Below are 23465 nucleotides of genomic sequence, written 5' to 3'. Positions count from 1 at the left end.
TCAAGTAGTGCAGTCCTGCTTCAGGGGTGCCTCACCTCCAGCTCTCTGAGCACAGGGTGATCATCGATGCCGGGGAAGAGAACCCTCATGGCGTAAGTGCGATAGTCCAGGTAGGGGATGCCAGCTCTGTCCAGATCACTGGTTAACTCGTTGATGTCAGTCTGTAGCTCTGCAAAGGCTGCATATGACAGAGGGGTGTTTTAAATATTATGCCAAACATTTTGGAACACTGATCTTTTTAACTGTTTATCGAAATAAAATTAAGAATATTTTTTCCATTCTTGACTGTTTCCAGTATATGTTCTTGTAGATTTAAAATCTGTATTTTTAAGAGAGCACCCTAACATTTTTGGAACCACACGTCTAATGGATCTGACAGTGTATATGGTATTTTAATGTTGGGTTTGTTAATTATGAGTTTTACTAGATAGATAGAAAAAGAGTTGTGGTGTGAAATAATTTTGTTGTGTTATTACAACTCAAAATACAGGTATCATGGCCCAGTGTTTGCATAGCTTTCTATCATTAATGGACATTCAAGTAGTCTCTCCAATACTCCCCTGCCAATACATGTAAGTAAATAAGTTTTTACTCGAATAAATCATTTTGTAAATAAAGCCACCAATATAATCACACAAAACATCAGTTCTCAACAGATGGCGCTGTAAAGCAAATACAAATCAGATGTTCTTTTGTAGAATGAGTTTTAATAAACAGGATTTATAATCAGTCTCGCTCACCCTCCTTGCACTCCAGAGCCACTCGGGACTCCAGATTGTCCATCTGCATCTGCAGGCGCTTCAGAGTGAGGTCGTTCTCATGCGACTTCCGTCTGTAGGCCAGTAGGACTATAATGACGATGATGAGGAGCAGCCCTCCTCCTGCTGTGATGCTGAAGATCGCAGGGAGGGTGAGCAGGCTGTCGGACCGGATGTGAACTTCTCCCGGGGAGATGTGGAGTCCTCCTACTTGGACCTGGATCATAATAATACAGGTAGAAGCACAGGACTTCAAAACACCGTGGCAAATGCTCAAATAATGCAACATCAAAACATTGTCGATGAAGAATTAAATTGGAAACTGCAATGGAGATATTGATGATTTTCCCGAACAACTGCCTTTGAATAAAATAAGTTCCAGGTACAGCAGCCTAGTTTTCTTTTTACAGCTCTTTTTTTTTATTGTTCGCAAGAGTGCCTGTCAATAATTCTGGAGGGCAATGTGCAGTAATTGGGAACCTAACAGACCATGAGTGACAGACAATGAAAGAAAGACCGTGAGTAACTGAAAGCCTGTCCGTGACCCACAAACAGTGACATACAGGCAAGTGCTGACCCACAGACAGTGACCCACATCCATGCAGACAGCAAATCAGATGCACAGACTGAAAACCACCGGATAGGCAGAGAGCGCATTAGACCGACCAGGACTTTGTGCTGCCCGGTGAGGTTTGGTGGTTCACAGAGTAGCTGAGTGTCAGACACGGTGAGAGAACAGGGCGTATCTCCAATCAGCACTGTGTAATTCAGCCTGGCTCCACCAGATGCAGATGGCACCAGGTTACGTCCCTGCAACATAGTTAGAGAAGCAGTATACATGACTGCAGAAAACAACGATATATCAAACAATAAAACGCATTTCAAGACAACGCAGTTCTTAGACAGCAAAAACTAAACAGTTAGTTGAGATCCTAACAAGCACAGTTCTGGTCTCAGGCTTCAGAAGAGACCTCTTTTAAAATGTATGGACTGTACTTTAACTGCATTATACTGGTGTGTAATGTCAGTGGGCAAAAAAACAAATCACACGTGTTTCCCAAACAATGCAAAGTTGCAGGTCTTCACCCTTTTGGGACTTTTCTCTGTTCGGCAAGAAATCACTTTTTTGTGCTGATAATATTTGTGGCATCTTAACCTCAATAAATTATTACCATGTAATTTAAAGGCATTAGTATAATTACTGTAATAAACCATCTTGGAGAAGACTAGCAGCCAGATTCCGTGGTGCATTCTGCAATGTGAGCCACTGAGTCATATTTTGTAGGAAATCTGCTTAATTGTTTTATCTAACAAAGGCAGATTGCTTCAAGATACAAACCAATGTGCCATGTGCTGTTCCTCGAAGGCAAACAGAGCTAAAGATTTAAGTTCTTGCATTGGCACATGTCGTAAACGTGATTGGCAGATGGAAAACTGCAAAAACTAACCATGTCCTCTTTTTGACAGGAAGTACAGCACTTCATAGGGACTGTCAGGCGAAATGTACTTTTCAGAAAAGCAGTAATAGTTAGAGAAATGTGACGTAGGAGCCACCACTTGTACTTTTCCTTTTCAAGAATTTATAATCTTAAATTTGTGAATTTATTGGATTATGTTATACTGATGTTCGGGAATATTATGTGTAGCATTGCTAAGATCTGACCAGATAGGACTGTACTGGTCATTGAGGGAACAGTGGAAGATTACAGCAATGAGGACATGGCGTAGCTGACATTAAACAGGACTGATGAATACTGTGTCTCATATACAGCACATTCAGTGTCCTGGTTGATGCTGAATAGTTATTGGCTTGAAAATATGCCTTCCGTCTACTGCAGGGAAATAAAGAAAGAAACTATGATACCAGCAGCAGGTCAGATCTCCTCTAACTTACTTTGAGTATGATGGGAGCTCCGGGTTTCTGCTCCAGAACACCCGACAGGCTGAGGGGCTCCAGGTAAGGGTTGGGGTAGTAGACGAAGCTTGTGTTGTTGTACGTGAGCAGAGCTTGGACGTTGTTGAAGACAAAGCCAAACTCGTCCACGCGTTTTATCGTCTCCTGGTCTGCGATGTACTCCGCCTTCAGAGAGGGAGCGAAGCAGCTGATAGTGGTTGTGTTCAGCACTTTGCACACCTGGAGAGGAATCAAATCGGGGGTGCAAGTCACGAATGTCCCAGTGCATACAGCGCCCACAACCACACCTAATCTGACACATAATATGGAAAGCAGACTATACATATCATCACACACGTATTTAATGGCTTACAGTATTGTTTCCCTCATGATTAATAAGTGCATAAATTATTGAAAGACTAATCCGTTTACAGTTTAATTATAAAAAATGTCAAATTTTAAATCCCTGCCAGAAATTCACGAGTCAATATTTTACCCTCAGAGAAACTTTTTTGTAAGCAATTGCCCCTTACTTTAAGAACATTTTCAATCTTCTGATTTATTGGTAATTCCACCCCATGTGAATATATTAGTTTTAAAATAAGGTGAATAAATTAAGGGCCCCTTTCACTTTTTATAAATCTAGAAACCACCTTTACATAATTGATCTGAACAGATGTCTCATTTCATGGCCAAATGTGATAGAATTAATATTCGCAGAAACATCCAGATGTTAGGAATCTTATGGAGCCATTTAGTCTAATTCAAATTGTACATTAACTGAAATGTACTGAGGGTCTCTATGACGTTAACCCACATAATGTGAGATAATAATTAGCTGTTACAGTATTTCTAGCAAAATTTCGCATCCACATGTTCACCCATCTGCTCTCACATTTTTGACCTGCCTGTAATGGTGTTATGTAAATAGGCAAAGTTTGTATCTGTTTTGAAACCTTTTTTTTTTTTTCCCGCATGGCTAAACTGTATCTCATATGAAGCCAATCACTCACTCCCTTGATGTGGCTCATAACCAAATTCCTAAACCAGGTCTTTGTCTGTTATTAGTTATGGGCACTTTATCAATAACCAATAATTGTCTTTAATTAGTATGTTGCCTTCTGTTCTTCAAACTCCCCATAATCGAGCTGCACCCTTAAAATCTACCAGCTCCAAACGAATGTCTAAGCTTCCGTTTTTATCAGAAACTTCAGTTTCGCAGAAAGTTGTTTGAAGTCAATTAACCGCTGTTGTGATTCAAAACATTTTTAAGCAGAACCAGTTATGTTTTCGAGATATGTGCGATAAAGACACTGCCCTCATTAAATTTACCAATGACCCTGTTTTAGCAGCTGATTCGGGTGAAAGTTCAGCTTTAATCCCCTTGGATCTCAGTTCTGCCAGTGACACTGTAGAACATGCCGTTTTAATTGACTGGCTCAAATTCTGGCTGGCATCATAAACACACCATTTAATTGGCTGGTGGCATGCCTCTCGCACACACAAATTGACTACATAAAAAACTCCTCTTCTTCAACGCATTTGAATTTCCTCATTTTTCTCATCTTCTTTTCCTTTTACATGCATCTACCAGGGCTATATTCTCTTTAAGTACAGCATGTCTTTCATTACTGTTCTGCCAGCCATACAGGTATACCCACTGAAAGCCGAAGACACAAACGGAGTCATTTTGAGACTGTCCTCACCTTTTCTGCCCTCGGGTGAGAGCGTTTGTTTTACAATTTCCCACACTGACATACAATACATGAGTGTATAATTTATTGGCCTAGAAGAGACCAAAAACTCTTTCATATCATATTTACTCTGTCTTCTGTCTACATTTCAGCATCAATAAAAAAACGTCTTTAAAATCTCTATCTCACGCTGGTACAAGCAAAGCAAATGCATCATTCCATTTCTGGCGCCTCTTCACTAGCTACCTCTTTAGACTTGATTATTACGATTGTATTGAGCTCTTTCAAGGTCTAGCCAAAAGTTCCCCCCTAAAAGTTTCGTCCCTCAGTTCCCTAAGGCGATTCTCTGACTGGTCCAAAGTGGAAAACTTGGGGCTAAAGGTGACTGGACTTTTGCCATCTGGGCCCCTAACACTCTGGAGCAATCAATCATTCTGAAGCAACCTGCCTGAGGAGCTCAGGCAAGTGGAAGCAGCACCATAAATCACCTCCCAAAACTGGCCCCTCTTTTTAACCTCTCTGTTTACGTATGGCTGAATTTTTACAACCACATCAACAACGACATCTTAAAATCTTCTGACTATTAAGTTGTGCCATTGTATTTCTAGCTACTGTTACTGTTCATTTGCTATCCATCCTGCAGACTGTTTGGTGCATTGACAGACTGTTTGTCTGACTTTGTTCAGACTTTGGCAGGTCTGTGGTTATACGGTGTTGAGCACTCAAAACTAAACAGGCTCTAAACCAACCTGTCATGTCATTATAGATCAGTTAGTGAAAACAAAAAAACCACATCGCTAAGTCTACCCTGTTACACCCCTAGCAAACTATCAATAAAGAACAGCTTTATTGTGCCATTTTGTATCAGCTTGAGTAAGCACCATCAATAAAGGCTGAGTGCAGTATATTAGCAGTAGTCACACTCACATTGACAGATTCGTGACCGGCATATTTGACTCTGACTCGCGGCTCCTGAACTACATCCAGGTTGGTCCCAGTCACTGTCAGGGTGGTGTGTCCGCTGTTTGCAAGAAAGATATGTTTAATTTACAAGGAAGAAGAATCATTGGTCAAACCCACACGCAGATTCACATACATGCACACCACACCCCAGGCAGCCTATATATGAATGCAAACTGCCTCTTGGCCGTGATTTAATTAGACTGATGACCACAAAGATCAATCTTTTTAACTTGAAAACCCAACATTTTCCAGAGAGGGTGCATTAATGCGGGTTTGGGGAGATATAGCTGGCATGGTAGCTCATTCTTTGTTATTGGGCAGAAGGGCCAGATCAAACGGGCGAACCAGCTGGCTGCTATTTTATATTCATCCATGACTGTCAGGCTGGTATGGCACGGATACCGGTGCTGCTTGTTTACATATCCGTGCTAGATGTGATGAAAAATAAACAACACTCTCTAATCTTTGCATAACCTGTGCGGCAGTGTACGCTTAGAAAACAGCAGAGTGAATTGAGAAGTAGAAAAAGAGAGACAACGGAGAGAAAAATACAAGAGAGAAATGAGGGAAAAATGTTTTTGTAAAAAAAAAAAAAAACTGGCCAGTCTAGTGAGCCTGACAGAGTGCCAATCCCTCTCTTCTCACACTTCAAAGGCTACCTAAGCTTGTAGGGCCACATAGCGGGACGGCACATTCATGATGAAGGCTCTTGATTGCAGCTCCACAAAGCTCCTCCTGTCACTAGGCTAAGGGCCAAGGTATCTCTCTGAAGTCTAATCTGCAGGGACGTAGTGCTGGTTAATCTCGCCCTAACCCAAATCAAGTGCCATCTTTTATTTTGCGGAATACAGGTGACACACTGTTCAACTGTGATAGAAATATTTATGCAGCAAATTCACGTTCAGTGTAATATTACCAGCATCACACTATTTCTGGTAAGAATCCGTGCAGAGAATTTCAATTAAATGGAGCATCGTTTCCATTTGTTGATATATAAATCATCCTGCTGCGATCACAGATTAGACATTATTTAACGACCTTGTTATAACTGACAACAGCACCTCAGTTCTTTGCATCACTCTCCCTGTAACCCTGACACACGAGCTAACTCACAGATTGCCTGGCCCCATTGCAATCTGTACTAGGCAGACAGCCATATTTAGGCAGAAGGGGTTTTTCAAACTTTTTTGATTTTTACAGAAAAATTACTATGCACTGTATATTACCATGTAACAAATCTAAGAGAAATAACGTTATACTTCATAAAAAATATAGGTTTGCAAGCTTCTGTATAATGTTTGTTTTAACCTTTATGCAACACTGGAATTGTTGGGTGATGATGGCGTTACGAGTATTCGGAAGACGTTAACTTCTAAAAATCAGAAATACAGAAAAACAGAAGATGTGAAGACCAGTTCAAGCTCCCATTCAGACCTACTAAGGGTCACCAATCAACCTGGGGCCCCTTAAACCAAATTTGCAAAACACGCAAACAGCAACTTGCAACATGAGATCACTTCCTCTCGCGTTCATTTGTTTTTTTCATTTCACAACAATTATTTGTTAACCACAACAGTGATACCATTTGTGCCATGTGGCTGTTATCTGTATACACTACAGGTCAAAAGTATTGGAACAACCCCATTCTTCCTGTTTTTATTGAGCAGTTGATTACTTACAAACCCTCTGTCTCTACACAGGCAGTGTTGGAACAAACCGTGTTACTACACCCGCTGATGCCTTATTAGTACTGCGGGAAGTAGTGCTGTATATTGCTTTTTTTTTCTTTCAGAATGGTGAGAAAAAAGGCAAGTAACAACGGAAGACATACTGGTTAGTCAGGGCTTTATCCTACTGCAAGATAATGACCCTAAACATTAGAAGAAAACAACTGGACGGTGGCTTCAAATAATGGAAGACCAGCGCAGTCTCCAGACTTAAACCCCATGGAGCTGGTTTGGGATGAAATGGACAGAAGGTGAAAGCAAAGCAACCTGCAAGTGCAACACATTTGTGGGAACTTCTGCAACAGTGTTGCAGACAAATTTTGTGTTGTTCCTGTGGTAACTTTCATTTCCATTGTAGAAAGAACGTCAAAAGGTGTTCAGCTGCTGAATGAGTCAAAAATTTAGTTTAAATTTAGTTCAACAAGGAGATTCCACGATTCCTAATTTTAAAAATCTACATCTGTTTAATTGTTCTGTGCTTTAATATCAGAAACGCTGCGACATTGAATTCAATTTAAATAACAACCGTAAAAATGGAGGTGTTCTAAAACTTTTGACCAGCAGTATATATTGCTCAGTGTTACCTGGTAATGCTCCACAGGGGTTCAATGCGCTGGACCGTGGGGTCTTCTATGTACTCAAAGGCGAGACTCCCAGGAACTCTGGCCCGGTCGACACTCAAACTGACCTGCACTGGCCCCGCTCCCGTCACGGATGGCGCCGAGAAGCACACAATCTCCGACATGGTCCTCCTGGCGGGAGTACCAGAAGAGGGATTTATTCGCGCCTTTGATTGTGACTGCCCATTTGCTGCTGCTGCAGGGGCAAATCCCTGACTTCCACAGCTATGAGCCATGCACATTACCATGAGGAGAGAGGATTCATTATAGTTCATTACAGTCTGTCCCATCTCCTCCTCGTTACGGACACATTAGGAATGGAACACTGTAATTAAAGGGTGCTCTAGCTAATGGCTTCTTCGCCTCACCCTCCTGACTCCTACCATGTGTGGCATTTGAACTTTAAGTAGATATCTATAAATACACAGAACAGTACCTACCGCTCTGGGTTGTATCACCTCCTCACAAATCATTTTAAGACTTTTCATTTAACACGGAGACACTTAATTGTATCTAAAGTGTGCTTCTTTAAATAGAGCAATCTCTTACTGTGTTTCATGGAGATTAGAGAGGGCTAAATCTTTAATATTGTGTGAAGGCAGTCTCACTCTAGTGTCCGTGAATTTGGAGTCTTAAGGCATGTGTGGGTAAGATAGCATCAGGTGGTTACGTGATCATCAGTCTCACCTGTACAGCTCACAGGTCTGATTCCCAAAGTAGACATTTACAGTGCTGCCAGCACCCAGATTCTCCCCGACAATGGTGACTTTGGTGCCCCCAGATTCAGGTCCTCTGCCTGGGGTCAGCGCCAGCATCGAAGGGATCTGTGGAGAACCAAAATTCACCAATGTTTCTGTCAACACAGGTGTTAGTTGTCTGATTCTGAAAAGCCCTGTTCTACCGGCCTTGGCTGAATAAACCAATGTAGAACTAAAAACGGCAACAAAAATAGAGTTCAAAAGATAAAGAAAAAATTTAATGAAGTAAAGATTGTTATAATACAGTGCATCTTCACAAGCACACAAAAGCCTCTTTTGGCTCGAGTGCAAGAAAGCACACATTCTTTTCATTATCCATAAAATGAAAAAAAAAAAAAACATTAGAATTTCCTTCATAATGATGTTTTAAACTCTCCTAGGCAAAATCCATGATGCACTTAAAAAAATCAAGTTAATGATTGCTGTGGCATCAATAGATCAAACTGGTTAATGTTTGTTTCAGAACAAATAAGCAAGGTAAATGTGTTTCAGGATCAAAATTACCACAAAGGAGTAGATCTGGGTGGACTGTGCACGTAGTTCTGGTCTACATTCGCCAACACAGAGCTTTACTGGACCTGGTGCACTTCCTTTAGGAGCTGCTGCCATCTCACACACAATCCTGCCAGGACACAAATATATGAATGTAGGTGCAAAAAAAAAAAAACACAGCAATGTAGCAGATCATCATGCATACAAGTAATAACACCAGGGGACACACAGCAGAATCACCGCACTGTATCACATTTGTTATGAATTGCACTGGGGGGAAGATGGCCTCTGCTTGCCAGTGTGATTGAGGCAGACTTTCATGGAAGTTGTGGGTCAATACAGCGGGTCATCTTTCTTCCTAATGGGAAACCTATAACAGCAATATAACTCAAGTGATAAACTACACCCCTCCCCATCTCCAGCACGATTGCCACCCACCATTACCTCCGGTTGCCATGACAACATAGGGGTTTCTTCGATAAATCAGTATTGTCTGTCAGGTCAATAAGATAAAGTGCACCATGAATAAGTCATTATAGCAACTGACCCCATGCTGAAATTAATGGTTGTTACAGCTGTAATGCCATGTTTTAAAGCACTGTGTGTGCCAAATGAATGGCCTCGCCAAACGCACTGCTCTGCTCAAGAAAATCTGCATTCCCCGACACAATAAGAGCAACCAATGATTCGTCCCTGCCCAACCCTTCTATTCATACATCACACGAGTTTTCCAATTTTCTGCTGGCATGTTCTTTTCTTTTCTTTTTTTTTTTTTATAAGGATATAAATAAAGTCCTGCTGCCTGAGCCCAATCGCATTACATGGCTGTGAGAGAAACACACGGCTAACAGATTGTCCCTCCAGTCAGCGTCATGCAGCGCATTTCAATTACAGCTGTGCCGACAGCCTCATAACGACAACGACACAAAGACTGTCTCCTTCTTTGGCTCTGCCTGCACCAGAGCAACGCAAAGCCCCCCACACAATCCTACAACCTGATGAGGCATCACTGGGCTCCGGCTTATACACAGACTGTGCTGGTGTCTGTGATCAAAATAGTGTGAAAGAGAAAGAGAGATTACATGTGTTTACTTTCCTGTGTGTGTGTGTGTGTACAGTATGTCTATGTACAGTACAGTTTGAATTCATGCGTGTCTGAGCAGAGGAGGGGAGGAGCCTCTTACTGTTCTGCAGTGATGTAACCCTCCTCCTGTGGGGTGCACTGCATTCCTGCCACCTCCACGTTACCCTCCAGCTCAGAGAAAGACAGTCCCAGGTTCAGGCCCTGGATTGTGACCAGTGTACCCCCCTCCAGAGGCCCTGCCACCGGGCTCACCTACACATGAAAACAAAATGATAGTGAGGTGAAGTCAAATGTAATGTACAGTGGTTCTCAGACACAGTATCAGCTTGTCAGTTTAGTCCACAACCTTACGAGTGAGATTCCTTGATGACCACAGCTACTTACTGTTATCTACAAGGTGAAGACAGTAAAACCTGCAGTAACAGTGCCTTTTCTTGTTTCAGTTTTTTACATTTTTTTTAAAAAATTGTATGTTAATGTTTTATAAATAAGCAGTGGTATCCCAGAGTTATACATATTGGAAATGAATGTCCCATAAGGAGAGTTTAACTCCAAAACAATGTAACTAGTTACAGTTTTACTGGAGAGTCACATGGAGGCACAAGTCTTTCCAACCCAATAGAAATACAATTATGGTGAAACACTGATTCTTGATAAGACCTGGTTATGAATATGACTGAAGATTTGGAGAACAGTCACAAAATATCACACTGTCAGCCCTTAAAAATACAGGCCCTTAAAATATACATTGGTTTAATAACACCTAAAACCTTAATACATTCTATCTAGTGCTACGAAAGGTAACTGTGCTTGCTTTAGGTTCTCAGTTCTTTAGATTATTTCAAGAATCTAAATTAGGTCCATTTGCCTTTGACTGAGCACCTCCAGACATACCATGAACTAGACGACTGAGGATCTTTAGACACACTTAGTACAGTTTCTATGTAATCCCTCTGTAATCGCAGGAAGCACGCTCTAAGTACTGTACATTTACCTTATGCGTGTGAAATACGTAACTCGCATACTGATTGGGGTTATTCAAAAGGCTTCGAGATCTGGAGTAATTCAAAACAAACTTTAATGAATTGTGCAGCGAATAACAAAGCCTTGAGAAAGCTATTCACAGTCCTCTCCAATGTAAAGTTAACTACCCCAGCAGGAAACCTTTGGACCTGCAGAGCAGAACAGGAGCAATGCCAGAGCAACACTCCCTCCACTCCCGAGCAGCACTCAATAGTTGATTCATTCTGCTGCAGCTCCTTCAGAAACACTAATAATGTGAAGGGGACATCAAAGGCTCGCGGCTCTTTGAAGTGGGAGAGCCTTGCATCTCTGTGCCTGACCCACTGTGCTTCATCCTAGAGAATGAACAGAAGTTGGTGACATAAAAGATTCGTCACCGCTCTCTAAACAGACCGAATTCGTTTAGCTGTCAGGCACTTAAGGTATTCAGCTGTCATTGAATAAAATCGGAGATAGTCTCAGGTAAGCAGAAACTCGGAGGAAAAAATGGAAAGTGGCCGCAGATAAAATTATGCTTATGGGATGACCATATATATCCACCAAGGTGTGAGCAGTGGGCCAATAAAGCAGGGCTACAGAATTAATGTATAGGGTCCTGCGGGAGCCATAAGACGATGTAATTCCAACTACATTTTTAAGAAATGATGTTTATTCGCACATTTCTGGTGAAGCACAACATTACCCAACAATCCTTAACTTTCTAAAATTTCTAACAAAACAGTGAAGTGCAGTCTTCACCTCCATTTTCAAAGTTTCTGAACAAATCCCTGCAGGGTTTCAAACTTTTATCACCCCGCTGTTGGAGAAAATAAATTGAACATATGAATAAAAAAAAGCACATAGAGCAGTCACATTGCAGCTCTGTTTTAAGTGGCATGACGACTAAGACTTAGAATTGTGTATAACAACATACCGCAGAAAGTGCTTATTCTAAATTAAACTAAATTCTTAGCTAACTATATATATATATATATATATATTTAAGGTATATTTAAGGTTGGTGGTGCGACTGGCTGACCAAATGACGGACTGGGCAACAACAAACCTCAGTAATGCGTGGGTTTGTGCACTTGACATTCCTGGCGGAGAGGTCCAGCCAACGGCTTGTGTAGGGGGAGATGGGAGGACAGTGCTGCCTCATGGTGCACCGGCCCTCGCCGCCGCACCAGCCACACTGGAACTTCCTCTCCGCCCGCAGACACATGCCACAGCTGTCCCGCTGAGCGCTGCACTTGTAGAGGTGCACTGTGGGATAACGCAGAGGACGACCGGTCAGTTGTTAAAATATCAAGTAATTTCACATGCCAATATTAATGCTTTTAATGCTAATCAAAAGATGAGGGATATCGCTCCTTTTTATAGATTACAAAATTAAATTAAACCCACAAAATATACAGTAGAAACACAGCAAAATGTATACACAGCGGGTGCTATTACAATTTGATCAAATCAACAAATTTAATCAAACTGATCAACCAGTCAGAACACATACTTAAACAGCTTGTATTTAGAGTCATCTCCAAAAATAACTAACTTCAGCAATGGAGTGTCACCATGTGAATTCAATAAATTCATAAAAGGCATGTTTGTGTAAATTCCTCTTCCGAGTATTAAGGAAAAAAAAGATGCCAAAGTAATCCAATAAACCTTTCTTTGAAGTCCAGTGTCTTACATCCTCTTTCCTGTAAGTAGCCTAAATTTATGCCCATATAAATTAACCTAACTGAGTAATGACAAGGCCTATTTAAATTTATGGCCATCACTGTGTATATCCTTGACTATGGGGACGTATGTAATGTAAGACCCATAATGATACCTGACAAACACCTTTTCCTGTGCGATGATGGAGAGGTAACCAAGAGCAGCTATGAGAGCCAAACTGAGCAAATATGAAGAATCACCCTTCACCCCTCCGGGTGCACAAGTGATTGGGTGCTTTATGATAACACTCCCTGCTATTGTGAACTTTCTCTCAAGGCCCTTTGGGAGCCTTGAAGTGCTCTCTGCGAACAATCTATCCCCCGTGGATTGAGTGCTTTACACCTCTCTGGCCTGGCAGTGATGGATGGCAGAGTTACCTTTAATCTTCTCTGGATTGTCAATGATGAAATTGCCGTTCCATACGATGGAGAGGTCCACTGCCAGGTCACTGATCTTCACACCCTCGTACATGTACTGAAAAGCAGAAACACACTGTGCTGAAAGCGCATACAGGGAAAGAGAAAGTCAAAGAGAGACAAGGGATAGAGTTAAAAAAAATACAGAGAAAGACAGAGAGGGGGAAAATGAGAGGATGAAAGGGCAGCAGAGAGACGAGGCTTTTAACCATCTGTCATTTCTGCCATGGTTGTCTGCTCCTCCTCTCTTTGACAAGTAGGGACGCAAACCCTGGCTTGTGGTGGCCGATCATCCACATCTTAAGAAAATGGCCTTTTCACTCATTGTCACAGAGTAACAAGGAATGCTTTGCATTGAAATGTATCCTGTCATTTGCATTGTGCAACAAAACTTGCTAGGAATCTCCTGTATTTATTCCAAACCTGTGACTTTCTGTTCACAGGTTTGGAAGATCACATTGAGGCTTGATGATGTGAACACCTTGATGTTAATCTCACAATATCTCTCTTACCAGACACGGTCGTATTGAAGTCATGGTTTCGTCTGCAAACATTTAGCCATTTTCCTGTCCTTTTTCTTTCCTTTTCTTTCCGTCCTTCCCTGTCACTCTTCTCCTTTCTCTCAAATGCTTTTCCATCTTTCCTCATCACCCTCACTTTCCTCGACTTTCTCCTCAATATGGTCAACACCTCAGGCAGTATTCACAGATGTACCCTATGTACCTTGCCTACACAGCATACAAGCCGTCTGCCTCATTTGACAGCTGTGAGACTCCCACTGGGAGTGTTTGAGGTCATACCGAGCTGTTCTGGCACTGCACGCTGGTGCTGTTGAAGCGCAGCGCCGTGACACGGTGGCTGACACCCTGCACATGCACCACGCACTCGTAGCCCCGCTGGCCCGACTGCGGCTGGGGAAGGTTTCGGGCCCTCAGGGTGATGGGTCGGACCTCACCGGCCGGGATGAGGATTTCCCCAGAGTGAAGGAGCTGAGGGCAGTCCTTTGAAAACAGCATACAAACACATGTAATTGTTCTATTAAAAGTAAGGGACATTACTTTTTTCAAATTACCCATGCTTTTCTGCTGTAAGATTCCCTCTGCAGAGTACATACTGGAAATAGTACATTAATTAATTGGCTGATCTGAATATAGTATCTCTATATTTGTCAATGTATATACTGTATCTATCTGTCTGTGTCTACATTTGTTTCTTTCTGCGGTATCTAATCTGCATTAATACATATGAATGTGTCACATAAACATGAAGGACTCATGTAGCACTGGGGTTAATGGGGCAAATAAATCGCTAATCTGAATGTTATTTGCATTCATCTGCTACATGTTAAACTTTCCACTACATTAAACCATATAAGATTTTGGCCTGTTGTAACTATGTACTGTATACTCATATATTAGATTAGGGGCAATATGTTTATGTTTGTCAGTGTATTCATTAAATATTTGGTTATTGATAGTTTATTATTATTTTCTCTGCAGCGTAGTTGTATGCTTCTTAATGGCCCGATCAGTAATATGTAGCAGCGTGGCTCTAGGGATAGACAATGACAGTTCAGTCTACCACTTTGGTCCAGACTGAAATATCCTTGCAACTACTGATGGACTGCCATGAATTTTGGTGCAGATATCCGTGGTTCCCAGAGGATGAATCCTTATGACACTGGTGCTCCTCTGATTTTTCATCTAGTGCCCTCAGCAGGTCAAAGTTTTCAGCTATCCAGTAACATATCTCAAAATCTAGCGAACGGATTGGCATAAAATTTTGTATGGATATTCATTTTTCCTAGACAATGAACCCTATTGACTTTGGTGATGCCTTGACTTTTCATCTAGTGCCACCATGTGGTTGAAATTTGTGGTTCTGAATAAAACTCTCAGCAGCTATTGGGTAGATTGCCATGAAATTTAGGACAGACATTCATGTCCCTCTCAGGAAAACATGTGCTACTTGATAGAGACTTGGTGATCCCATGAATTTCATCTAGTGCCATCCTCGGGACAAAGTTTTAATTTATCCAATACTTATCCTAGTGTTGGCATACTAACACGTTAAACTAAGATGGTGACCGTGGTAAACATTATACCTGCATAGCATCAGCATGTTAGCATTGTTGTTGTGCGCATATTAGCATGCTGCTATTAGCATTTAGCACAAAGCAACAGTATACCTAAATACTGCTCCAAAGAGCCACTAGCATGGCTGTTGACATTTAGTCTGGGCTATAGATTAAAGTTTAAATTGTAGATTGTGTCCTCAAGGTAAAAGTGTCACACTGGAACAGACAAATGGTGATCTTGAAAGCTACAATTTAATTAGCTAATGAAACTGTAACTCTGCAGTGTCTCTATGTTAATGTACCTCTGAGGCATTGACTCTGCCCTCCTGGAAAGAACAGCTGCTTGGGTCGTGGGTGCACAGGTTGCGGTATTTACACCAGTGGCAGCGAAAAGTGCTGTTTACACAGGACAGACACCTGCGGGATGAAATGAATGCATTACTACATAGTGTACATTAAGCCTGCAAAATTTTAATAGCACTGCTTGTATAATGAGTTGCTTTGTATTTACACAGTAAGTAATTTGTTAAAGATGAATCCTTCTTTACTTTCTATCCATCATCTACATCTTCCTCTCCTGGGTAAAAGGATTGAAATGGGGAGACTGATAAAGGATTATAGCTTTCTGCTGAATTTATCTTGTCAGTCTGTTTCATGGAAAGATCAGACGTCCCCAGTTTCTATGCAGTCAGCATGAATGGTAGCCTTTTTATCGTAGATGACAATAAATGACTCTAAGGATGAGATCTTGGCAGGAAAGTAAGTATTCAAGTGTCAGTCACTTAAAGCACTTTTAAACACATGTAACAGTGTTATATAAAAGCATGTTGTATATCCATCAGGGACGTAGTATCTTTGTTAGATGTACGGTCTTAAATTTCATAATTTTTTTATAGCCCCTCACATTTTGTTTCTAATTTGTGACTGTAATGAAAACAGTGCATTTTTGAAGTCAACCGTGCAATTCTGGATCATAACAAACCCTGGAATGAAAGTGACAAATGAATATTTGATGGGTAGAATCGCACAACATCTTTGGCTCTGATTTAGTCAACTGCAGCGGTCAGTCATGGATTAAAGTTGAGCTGAGACAACCCTGTCGGACTGGATTTAATCACGTTTTGGTCAACAAACAGGGAGGTGGTGGTGATACAACTTTGGTAGAAGAATTGAGAGATGAAGAGATGAGAGAATAGAGATTGATGGTGCACAGCTGTTGATATACCAAAGAGAGCAATTGTAGAGCTGAAAATTGATCATGTCCTATTTTCCTGTGGCAGGGGGGCATGGACTTTGCTGCGAATAATAGAAGTGTACCGCTGTGCAGAAAACAGATCCATGCTATCAGAGTCTGTTCTCCTGAATGTGGCCATGCAATAAGTTGGAACCATGAGGAAACTATAAAACCACTAGCAGCGCTCCAATATTGCAGCTCATAGCAAGATACAAATGACAATAAATGTAGTGCTGGACCACAAAATTTTGATATTAATTCCAGTATGGACATAAAAATGTGCACTTGTTTGTGAGAAAGAAATTTGGGGGGTCGGGAACCACTGGCAGGTTGCTGCAAACATTGGATAATTAATTATGGAGGGTGATGTGATGCTGAGGTGATGGTGGTGGTGAGGAAGGTGGAGGAAGAGGTGCTGGGTTAGGAGTTTGTTTGGCCTGAAATATTAATCACAGGAGTGCACCAGGTCACCCCGCTGCTAATGGAGGCTGTACTGGTGTGGGGCGGATGTGACGAGCTTCCGACTGTTTCTCGCTAATGGCTTAATATGGTTATACTGGGGCATTCATGTCGCAGTCAAAGAGCATTTTGAATAGATGGCATGTGTATTCAATGTGGACTAATTTCCTGGGTTTGGATTTGAATACTCCATCAGTCAAATGTTCTCTCCCGGAGTGAACTTATTGTTTATCCCTGAATCAAGCTTTGGTGCAATCATGGTGCAGTGTAATTAACAGCACAGTTAAAGGTCAGCAAGGTGCGCATGTAAGGTTGTCAGTCCAAATCTCAATAACACCTCAAAAAGAAAGGAAATATTACTTTCCTACTCTTAACTGTTACTGTACCACTCATAGAAAAAAAGGATATATTTCATGATAAACATCCTTGAAGTAAATATTCCACACTGTGGGATTTGGCTTGTTTGGAGTTTTATTGTCTCATGTTGCGTGAAAACTCATAAAGTTGCTGATTTGCAGACTTCTTTGAAAGCTGACAAATGCTGCTAATTGGCATTCATCCTAATAAGATCCACCTTTGTAGCAGTGTTTGTAATTGTTATTCAGATAGAAACAATCAAGTTTACTGTTACGGTAAATACAGTTGACATTAGCATAATGGATCAAAGTCAAAGCAGCTTCCCTCCTTAGTGAGGAAGCTTATATTGGCAAAGTAAAACAGATGAGCATTAAAATGAAATCCTTTTTAATTTACATTATTTTATCTACCGTCAAGGCATTACAGCAAGGCTATAAATCTAAAAAGTCATATGTCTTATGTCTGACAACAAACACAACTCTCTGGCAAGGCCCCTTGGGACAAAGTCAAGTTAAAAGGGGGTGTGTAAGTCTAATGGTTATCTGCATAGGGGTCCTAAGGGACCGCCCGCCTACAGCGAAGCACACCCAGTTGAGATGCTGATTCATGAATACTGAGGTTCTTCCCGGATAGCCCTCCAGGTGTGAATATGTACATTGGTGCTTTTCAAAATGTTATTGAATAAAAAACAATGGTCATGTGGGGTGGGGGTAGAATAAACTGACAGAAAAACTGTAGCTTAGTTGAATTTAAAGCTGTACGCAGCAAGCTCACAAACTGCAAATTTAAGCACACTCAAAACAAAAAGGCCATGGCCAATGCATCATGTTAATCCAAATGAAACCTGACAGATAAATTGAACTCAGAGGTTATCTAACAGCCCAGTCTTAAGTGAGGTTGTGAGTGTCAGTGCATCATTGCCCTAAGTTAAGTTGTGCTCTACAATCTATTGAACAAATCAAAGGCGGGGGGGAAAGAGGGAGGGGCAGCGGCAGCTTGACTCACGTATGGTGTGTGCTGCAGTTGTAGAATTTCACCTCCGTGCTGGCGACCATTTGACCAGTCTCCTTGGAGTTTAGACGAAGCTCTACGCCAGCCCAGTCTGAGAGAGAGTGAGAGAGAGAGAGAGAGAGAGAGAGAGAGAGAGAGACAGGGCGGGGGGGCAGAGTGAGCATAATGAGTAAAAGGAGGGAGCGAGGGAATGAAAAAATATGTGAGAGGGAGAACGGCATGAAAAAAGTTGAGAGACAGGGAGAGTGAGACAAAAAAGGATGAGGGAAAGAACGAAAACAATGAGCGAAAAGAGGAGGTCAAAATGAGAAAAATGTTAATACTTTTATCACAATCCTGTAAAGAGCCACCTGGTGTCTGCGTCTCTGCAAGGGCATATTGCTGTTGTCGTGAGAAAACCTTCAGTCGGAAACTTCAGTTGAAAGATTACTGTACAGTAAATGCTCAGAGGAAACTCTGCAGCTCCTTGGTACTTATCAAACTCTTTGGGTAAACTAAAAATACAGGGTGGTCGATCTGAAAAGAAGGCTGTTTTTTTGTTAGTGTGTCTGGAATACTGATTTATGTTTTTCACCTGTCATTGGCAACGTGTAACATTTTATTTTTCGTTTTTCTTTGAGACCTGATATCTGAGCTCACCTTGTCCCTCTGGTATCTGAGGGACCTCCTTCCCGGCCGGGGACAGACACATAACCCTGTTCCCTTTGACGTGACCTTCCACTTGGGCTTGCTTGCCGAATGAACAGGTGATTCCAGCAGAAAGGTCCGGAACATTATTCACCTCCAGCAGAAGCTAAGTGAAAGAAAAGGGAGAAGACTGTAACGTACTGAGGTTACAGTGGTGAGGAATGTGACAGGGCTTTGCCAGTAATACACAACATGCTCTACCGTATTTTCAAATAACTGAGTTAGGAGAATAGTTTGACATTTTAGGAAATCTGATTAATTAGATGAGAAGTTTGATACCACTCTCAAATATGAAGCTACAGCCAAGAGTCGGTTAGCTTAGCTTGACACAAAGACTGGAAACAAAGGGAAGCAGCTAGCCTGGCTCTGTCTATCTCAGGATAGCAAAGTCTACTTTCAGCACCTCTAAGCTCACCAATTAACACATAATATCTCGTTTGTTCATAATCCATACACACGCTGAAGTGAAAAAAAGACAAATAACTCCAGGAAGCTTATGTTCCTGGCCAAGAAATAGAGTCCTGCAAATAAGCTCCCTGTAAAACTGTGATATGTTGTTTTTAAACTTCTGTTTTTGTACAGATTAAACAAATGAGATATAAAATATTAATTAGTGAGCTCCAGTGGTGTTGTTAGGCAGTTTTTGTTACATTCATAGAGGGTCAGGCTAGTTGTTTCCCCTGTTTCCAGTCTTTGTGCTAAAACAACCATCTCCTGGCTCCAGCTTTGTATTTAACATTTAAATAAATTAAAGTGTCTTTTCCAAAATGTTAAACTATTTTCTTAAGATTATGTTCCTTAATTCCCACTGTACTTCACTCCGCCGTTCTCTTGGCTGCCGTAGAAAAACAATTATATTAAACGTTTAGGAAATGTAATCAACCTTTTGGCAGATGCATCAGAGATGCAGATAGAGTAGCTCATTGCTATGACATTGCCACTCCCACCTAATTTTTTCTTCACATTTCTCTCCCATCCCACTGTACATATGTTTAAACCAAAATAAATAGAGTGGATCCCATACAGGGAGAATAACCTCTCTCTCTCTCTCCCTTCACCTCCCCCAAAAATAATCTTTTCTCCTGAGCTTATACTTACTGTACACGAGGCTTTACAACGCTACTCACAGTGATTGCTCATAAACATCAGCATCGGGAGTGGCATGGCAGTGCAGTAATGGGTGGAATGATATGCACACTCACAGGGACACTATGTGCTGATACAGCAATGCTGTCAGGGTGAGCGATAACTTTCACACAGCGATCAATGTCAGTGGCGAAGCGGAAGGTCTCTTCTGCCCTCTGACACCGATCCTTCCTCGAGCACCTGTCGACCAAAAGGGACACATAATTAAAAATGTATAAAATAGTGCAGCAAGTTTAGTGATGAAATATGGCCGGCAAACTCTCTGCAAATTTTTACGCTAGCTGCATGGCTCTATATGGCAGTGTCTGTTGGTCCTGACTCAGATATCTCAACACCGCCTGGACATATTGCCATGAAATCTAGCACAGACATTCATGGTTCCCAGAGGATGAATCCCGACTTTTCCAGCTGCCAAGAGGCTGACCCTTGTGGTTTTGCACGCAATGCCTCAACAATTATTGGATGGATTGCTAGGAAAATTCTTACAGGCTTTCATGTCCCCCTCAGGAATAAAACTAATGGCATTCCCATGAGCCCCACCTGTACTTTGTGCTTAATGCTAACTAGCTAATGTTAGCAAGCTAATGCTAAACCAAGATGGTGAATATAGTAAATAGAATATCTGCTAAAAATCACCTTGTTAGCGTTGTCATTGCTAGCATGCTGACATTAGCATTAGCAAAAAGTGCCACTTCAGGAGCCACGTCTACGGGTGATATCAGAGGGTAGAGACAAACAACCTATATGGTCCTTCAGACTGGAGAACTTGTTAGTGCAGCTTCACAGAGCTGCTAGCATGGCTATAGAGAGTCTTGTTACATCATAGATACAAAGACAGCCTGCCAATAAAGCTAAAGGTGAATGTCATGTCTGAATCAAACTTCAGGTGAAACCTGTAGTCACGCATAACTGCGCCATGAATCGTATGATAAAATATGGACAGATAATGTATATCTCAAATACGTAAATGAACATTGTCATTCTCTTGAGCACAGCTGTCAGATGCTTGGTTTGATCAGTCTCTTTACATTTTTACATTTTTACTGTGCTTTTCTGCAGAGCAAATTAGACTGAGTGCAACGGTAGAATAAAGTCAAACTTCTAGGTCCCAACACGCAATTAAAATTAAGAAGTGAAAGGACGAGCAGTATAGTGTGACCTTTACAATAATCTTGTAAGACAGAAAGTGCAAAGTAAAAGTCCATTTAAAGTTATGGCAAGGGGTAGATAGGATTTTAAAAACTTTTAGCAATTTGTCCAGTTTTAGAATTCGGGGCTGTTGTTGAGATAGCTTTTAATGTCGTTGTATTAATACAGATTTCTTTGAAAGAGGCTGTATAGGAATTCGCTGCAGGCTCGGAAGCAACAGGCAGGCTTAAAAATAAACACTGCATTAAAAACGAAAGAGCCGCTCAGCTGTAGAGTTAAATTGTAACTGTACAAGTTGCGCAATATTCTAGCTGTTCTTTTAAAAGTGTAATGCTGACAGCGAGGGGAGACAGTTCTTAATACACTCTCAGATGCGGCTGTGGGGGTGGCACCTCTTGAGAGAGCTCAGAGAGTACCAAGGCCTTCTGCTGTAATTACAACACAATATAAAGGCGGAATGGAAACGCGGTGACAGCTGTTGCTGGCTCGGCTCCTTGAGGCGGACCAGAGCCACAGGAGTATAGACAGTCACCTTTTGACCACTCATCAGCTGAAGTGCCTTGGAATAAAAAAGTCGCCTTTCATCTCAGACTGTCTTTCATTGCCTTTTATTTTGCCTCTTTTATTCACCGCGTTTTGTCTGATGGAGCCATTTGTTCTCTTTTCCTTCAGGCTTTTTACATGTTCAGCTACACCCCCCGCCCCCACATACACACACACACACACACACACACACACACACACACACTCTTTCAGATAGGTGCTTGGGTGCACCGTGCCAGGGGTGGGAAAGTAAGATCCTGAAAGCGATGTACATGACACTCTGTGAGAGTCATTCAGGGACTAGAGAAAGACCCCAATCTGGATTTAATGGACAGAAAAATAAAGTAGCCTCATTCAGCAGTTTGAGGGATCATGATTCACTTTGGGTTACTTGAGGGAACAGCAGCCTATCTATTCACTGATAAGTGTAAGACATTAATTTAAATAAACAGTGTAATGGGACTTGGAGACAAAGTCGGCACTCAGGGAAAAAGGAAAAACAACTGTTTAATGAGGTAATTTAGATTAAAACAAAACATTATTTTTTCTTCTCACTTCAATGGCAATTTGATAACAGTGAGAGCTGCAATTTGAAGAATGCTGATCATCATCAAGATACTGCTCGCTGAAATGCAGACGTCAGATGATGAAACGGGGGTAAATCCCTGGCTGAGGTCAGCTTCAAACACAGCGGCTGGTTCAGAAACACAGGGTTTTAATCTCCTCAATCCCCTTTGCTCCATATCGAGGTATTATGCAAGCTAACCTGGGGGGTCATATAATTAAGATGGAAGAGATAAGCTTGCTCCGTCAGGTCTAAAATGTTCCCCGGGTATGTAGAGGTCCAGTTTGCACACCTGCTGTGGCTGCCAGGCTAATCCCTCCCTCCTCCATTAATGCCAGTCGTTTTCTCGCCTGAGAGACAATATAAAATTTGGTGGGAATGCAATTTGTGCTGTCCTAAATAGCGCTATTTAAGAGGGATCACACTGTCCAACACTTTCTTCCTTTTTTTTTTTTTTCCATTTGTCCCACCAGCTGTTGAAAGGCTGAAATCCAAACTGCACAGATCATATGACCACATGCTTAGCTTTATTTATAACTTTCTATGAACTGTTTAGTAAACATTAATGTGGTTTTAATCCCTCTAATCCCAGCTGCGATGTGTGTATGCGAGAATGGGACAAGATAAAGGGAGCAGACTCACATGTTATACAGGACACACCAGCCACAGTGGGGGTCACCGGAGCTCAGGCACTCGGCACATGTACCATACTGCTCACAGGCCTCCACAGGGACCTGGGCCACCTAAAGCAGAAAAATGACAGGGAGGCTCAAAATCTGTAGTAACACACGCTAAATAAAGATACACAGGTACATTATCAAAGACAGTAAGTGCAAAAAGTTCAAAGGTTTTCAAAGAGAAACTACCAGGCCACCAGGACGCCCTATTCAGTCTTAAAGGAATATGCAAACATTTGGCATTTCACAAATTCCCCTCTGATAACATATCAAAAATAAATAGATCCGATTGTTCTTTCAGTTTGAATACAAAGTATTAGGGTTTTTGCAGCTACCTGTACTTAATCTAGGTAGTTAGTAAGGAGTGAATTAGTAAGGAGAGACTGAATTCCTTGTATTGTTTCTAAAATATCACTAGTTTTATCAGTGA

At 41.5% G+C, this 23465-nt stretch overlaps 1 protein-coding gene across 1 annotated transcript in view; it reads right to left on the bottom strand.

The window, feature by feature from the left end:
* LOC120783194 (plexin-A2-like) overlaps positions 1-23465 on the bottom strand; it is a 63210-nt gene that overhangs the window by 13947 nt on the left and 25798 nt on the right. Inside the window, exons 4-20 of the mRNA XM_040115993.1 lie at positions 23001-23101; positions 20158-20281; positions 18908-19061; positions 18263-18359; positions 15510-15624; positions 13931-14131; positions 13092-13188; positions 12059-12258; positions 10091-10242; positions 8919-9036; positions 8344-8480; positions 7621-7788; positions 5274-5367; positions 2653-2892; positions 1425-1568; positions 741-975; positions 36-178 (exon numbers count right to left, since the gene is read on the bottom strand). Coding sequence (XP_039971927.1) covers positions 36-178; positions 741-975; positions 1425-1568; positions 2653-2892; positions 5274-5367; positions 7621-7788; positions 8344-8480; positions 8919-9036; positions 10091-10242; positions 12059-12258; positions 13092-13188; positions 13931-14131; positions 15510-15624; positions 18263-18359; positions 18908-19061; positions 20158-20281; positions 23001-23101 — 2520 coding nt within the window. The remainder of the gene's footprint in view (positions 1-35; positions 179-740; positions 976-1424; positions 1569-2652; positions 2893-5273; positions 5368-7620; positions 7789-8343; positions 8481-8918; positions 9037-10090; positions 10243-12058; positions 12259-13091; positions 13189-13930; positions 14132-15509; positions 15625-18262; positions 18360-18907; positions 19062-20157; positions 20282-23000; positions 23102-23465) is intronic.

This window comes from Xiphias gladius, chromosome 21 (assembly GCF_016859285.1).
Source record: "Xiphias gladius isolate SHS-SW01 ecotype Sanya breed wild chromosome 21, ASM1685928v1, whole genome shotgun sequence".
Classification (NCBI taxonomy): domain Eukaryota; kingdom Metazoa; phylum Chordata; class Actinopteri; order Istiophoriformes; family Xiphiidae; genus Xiphias; species Xiphias gladius.
Note: the sequence above shows the minus strand (reverse complement) of the source record. Positions and strands in the feature narration are given on the sequence as shown.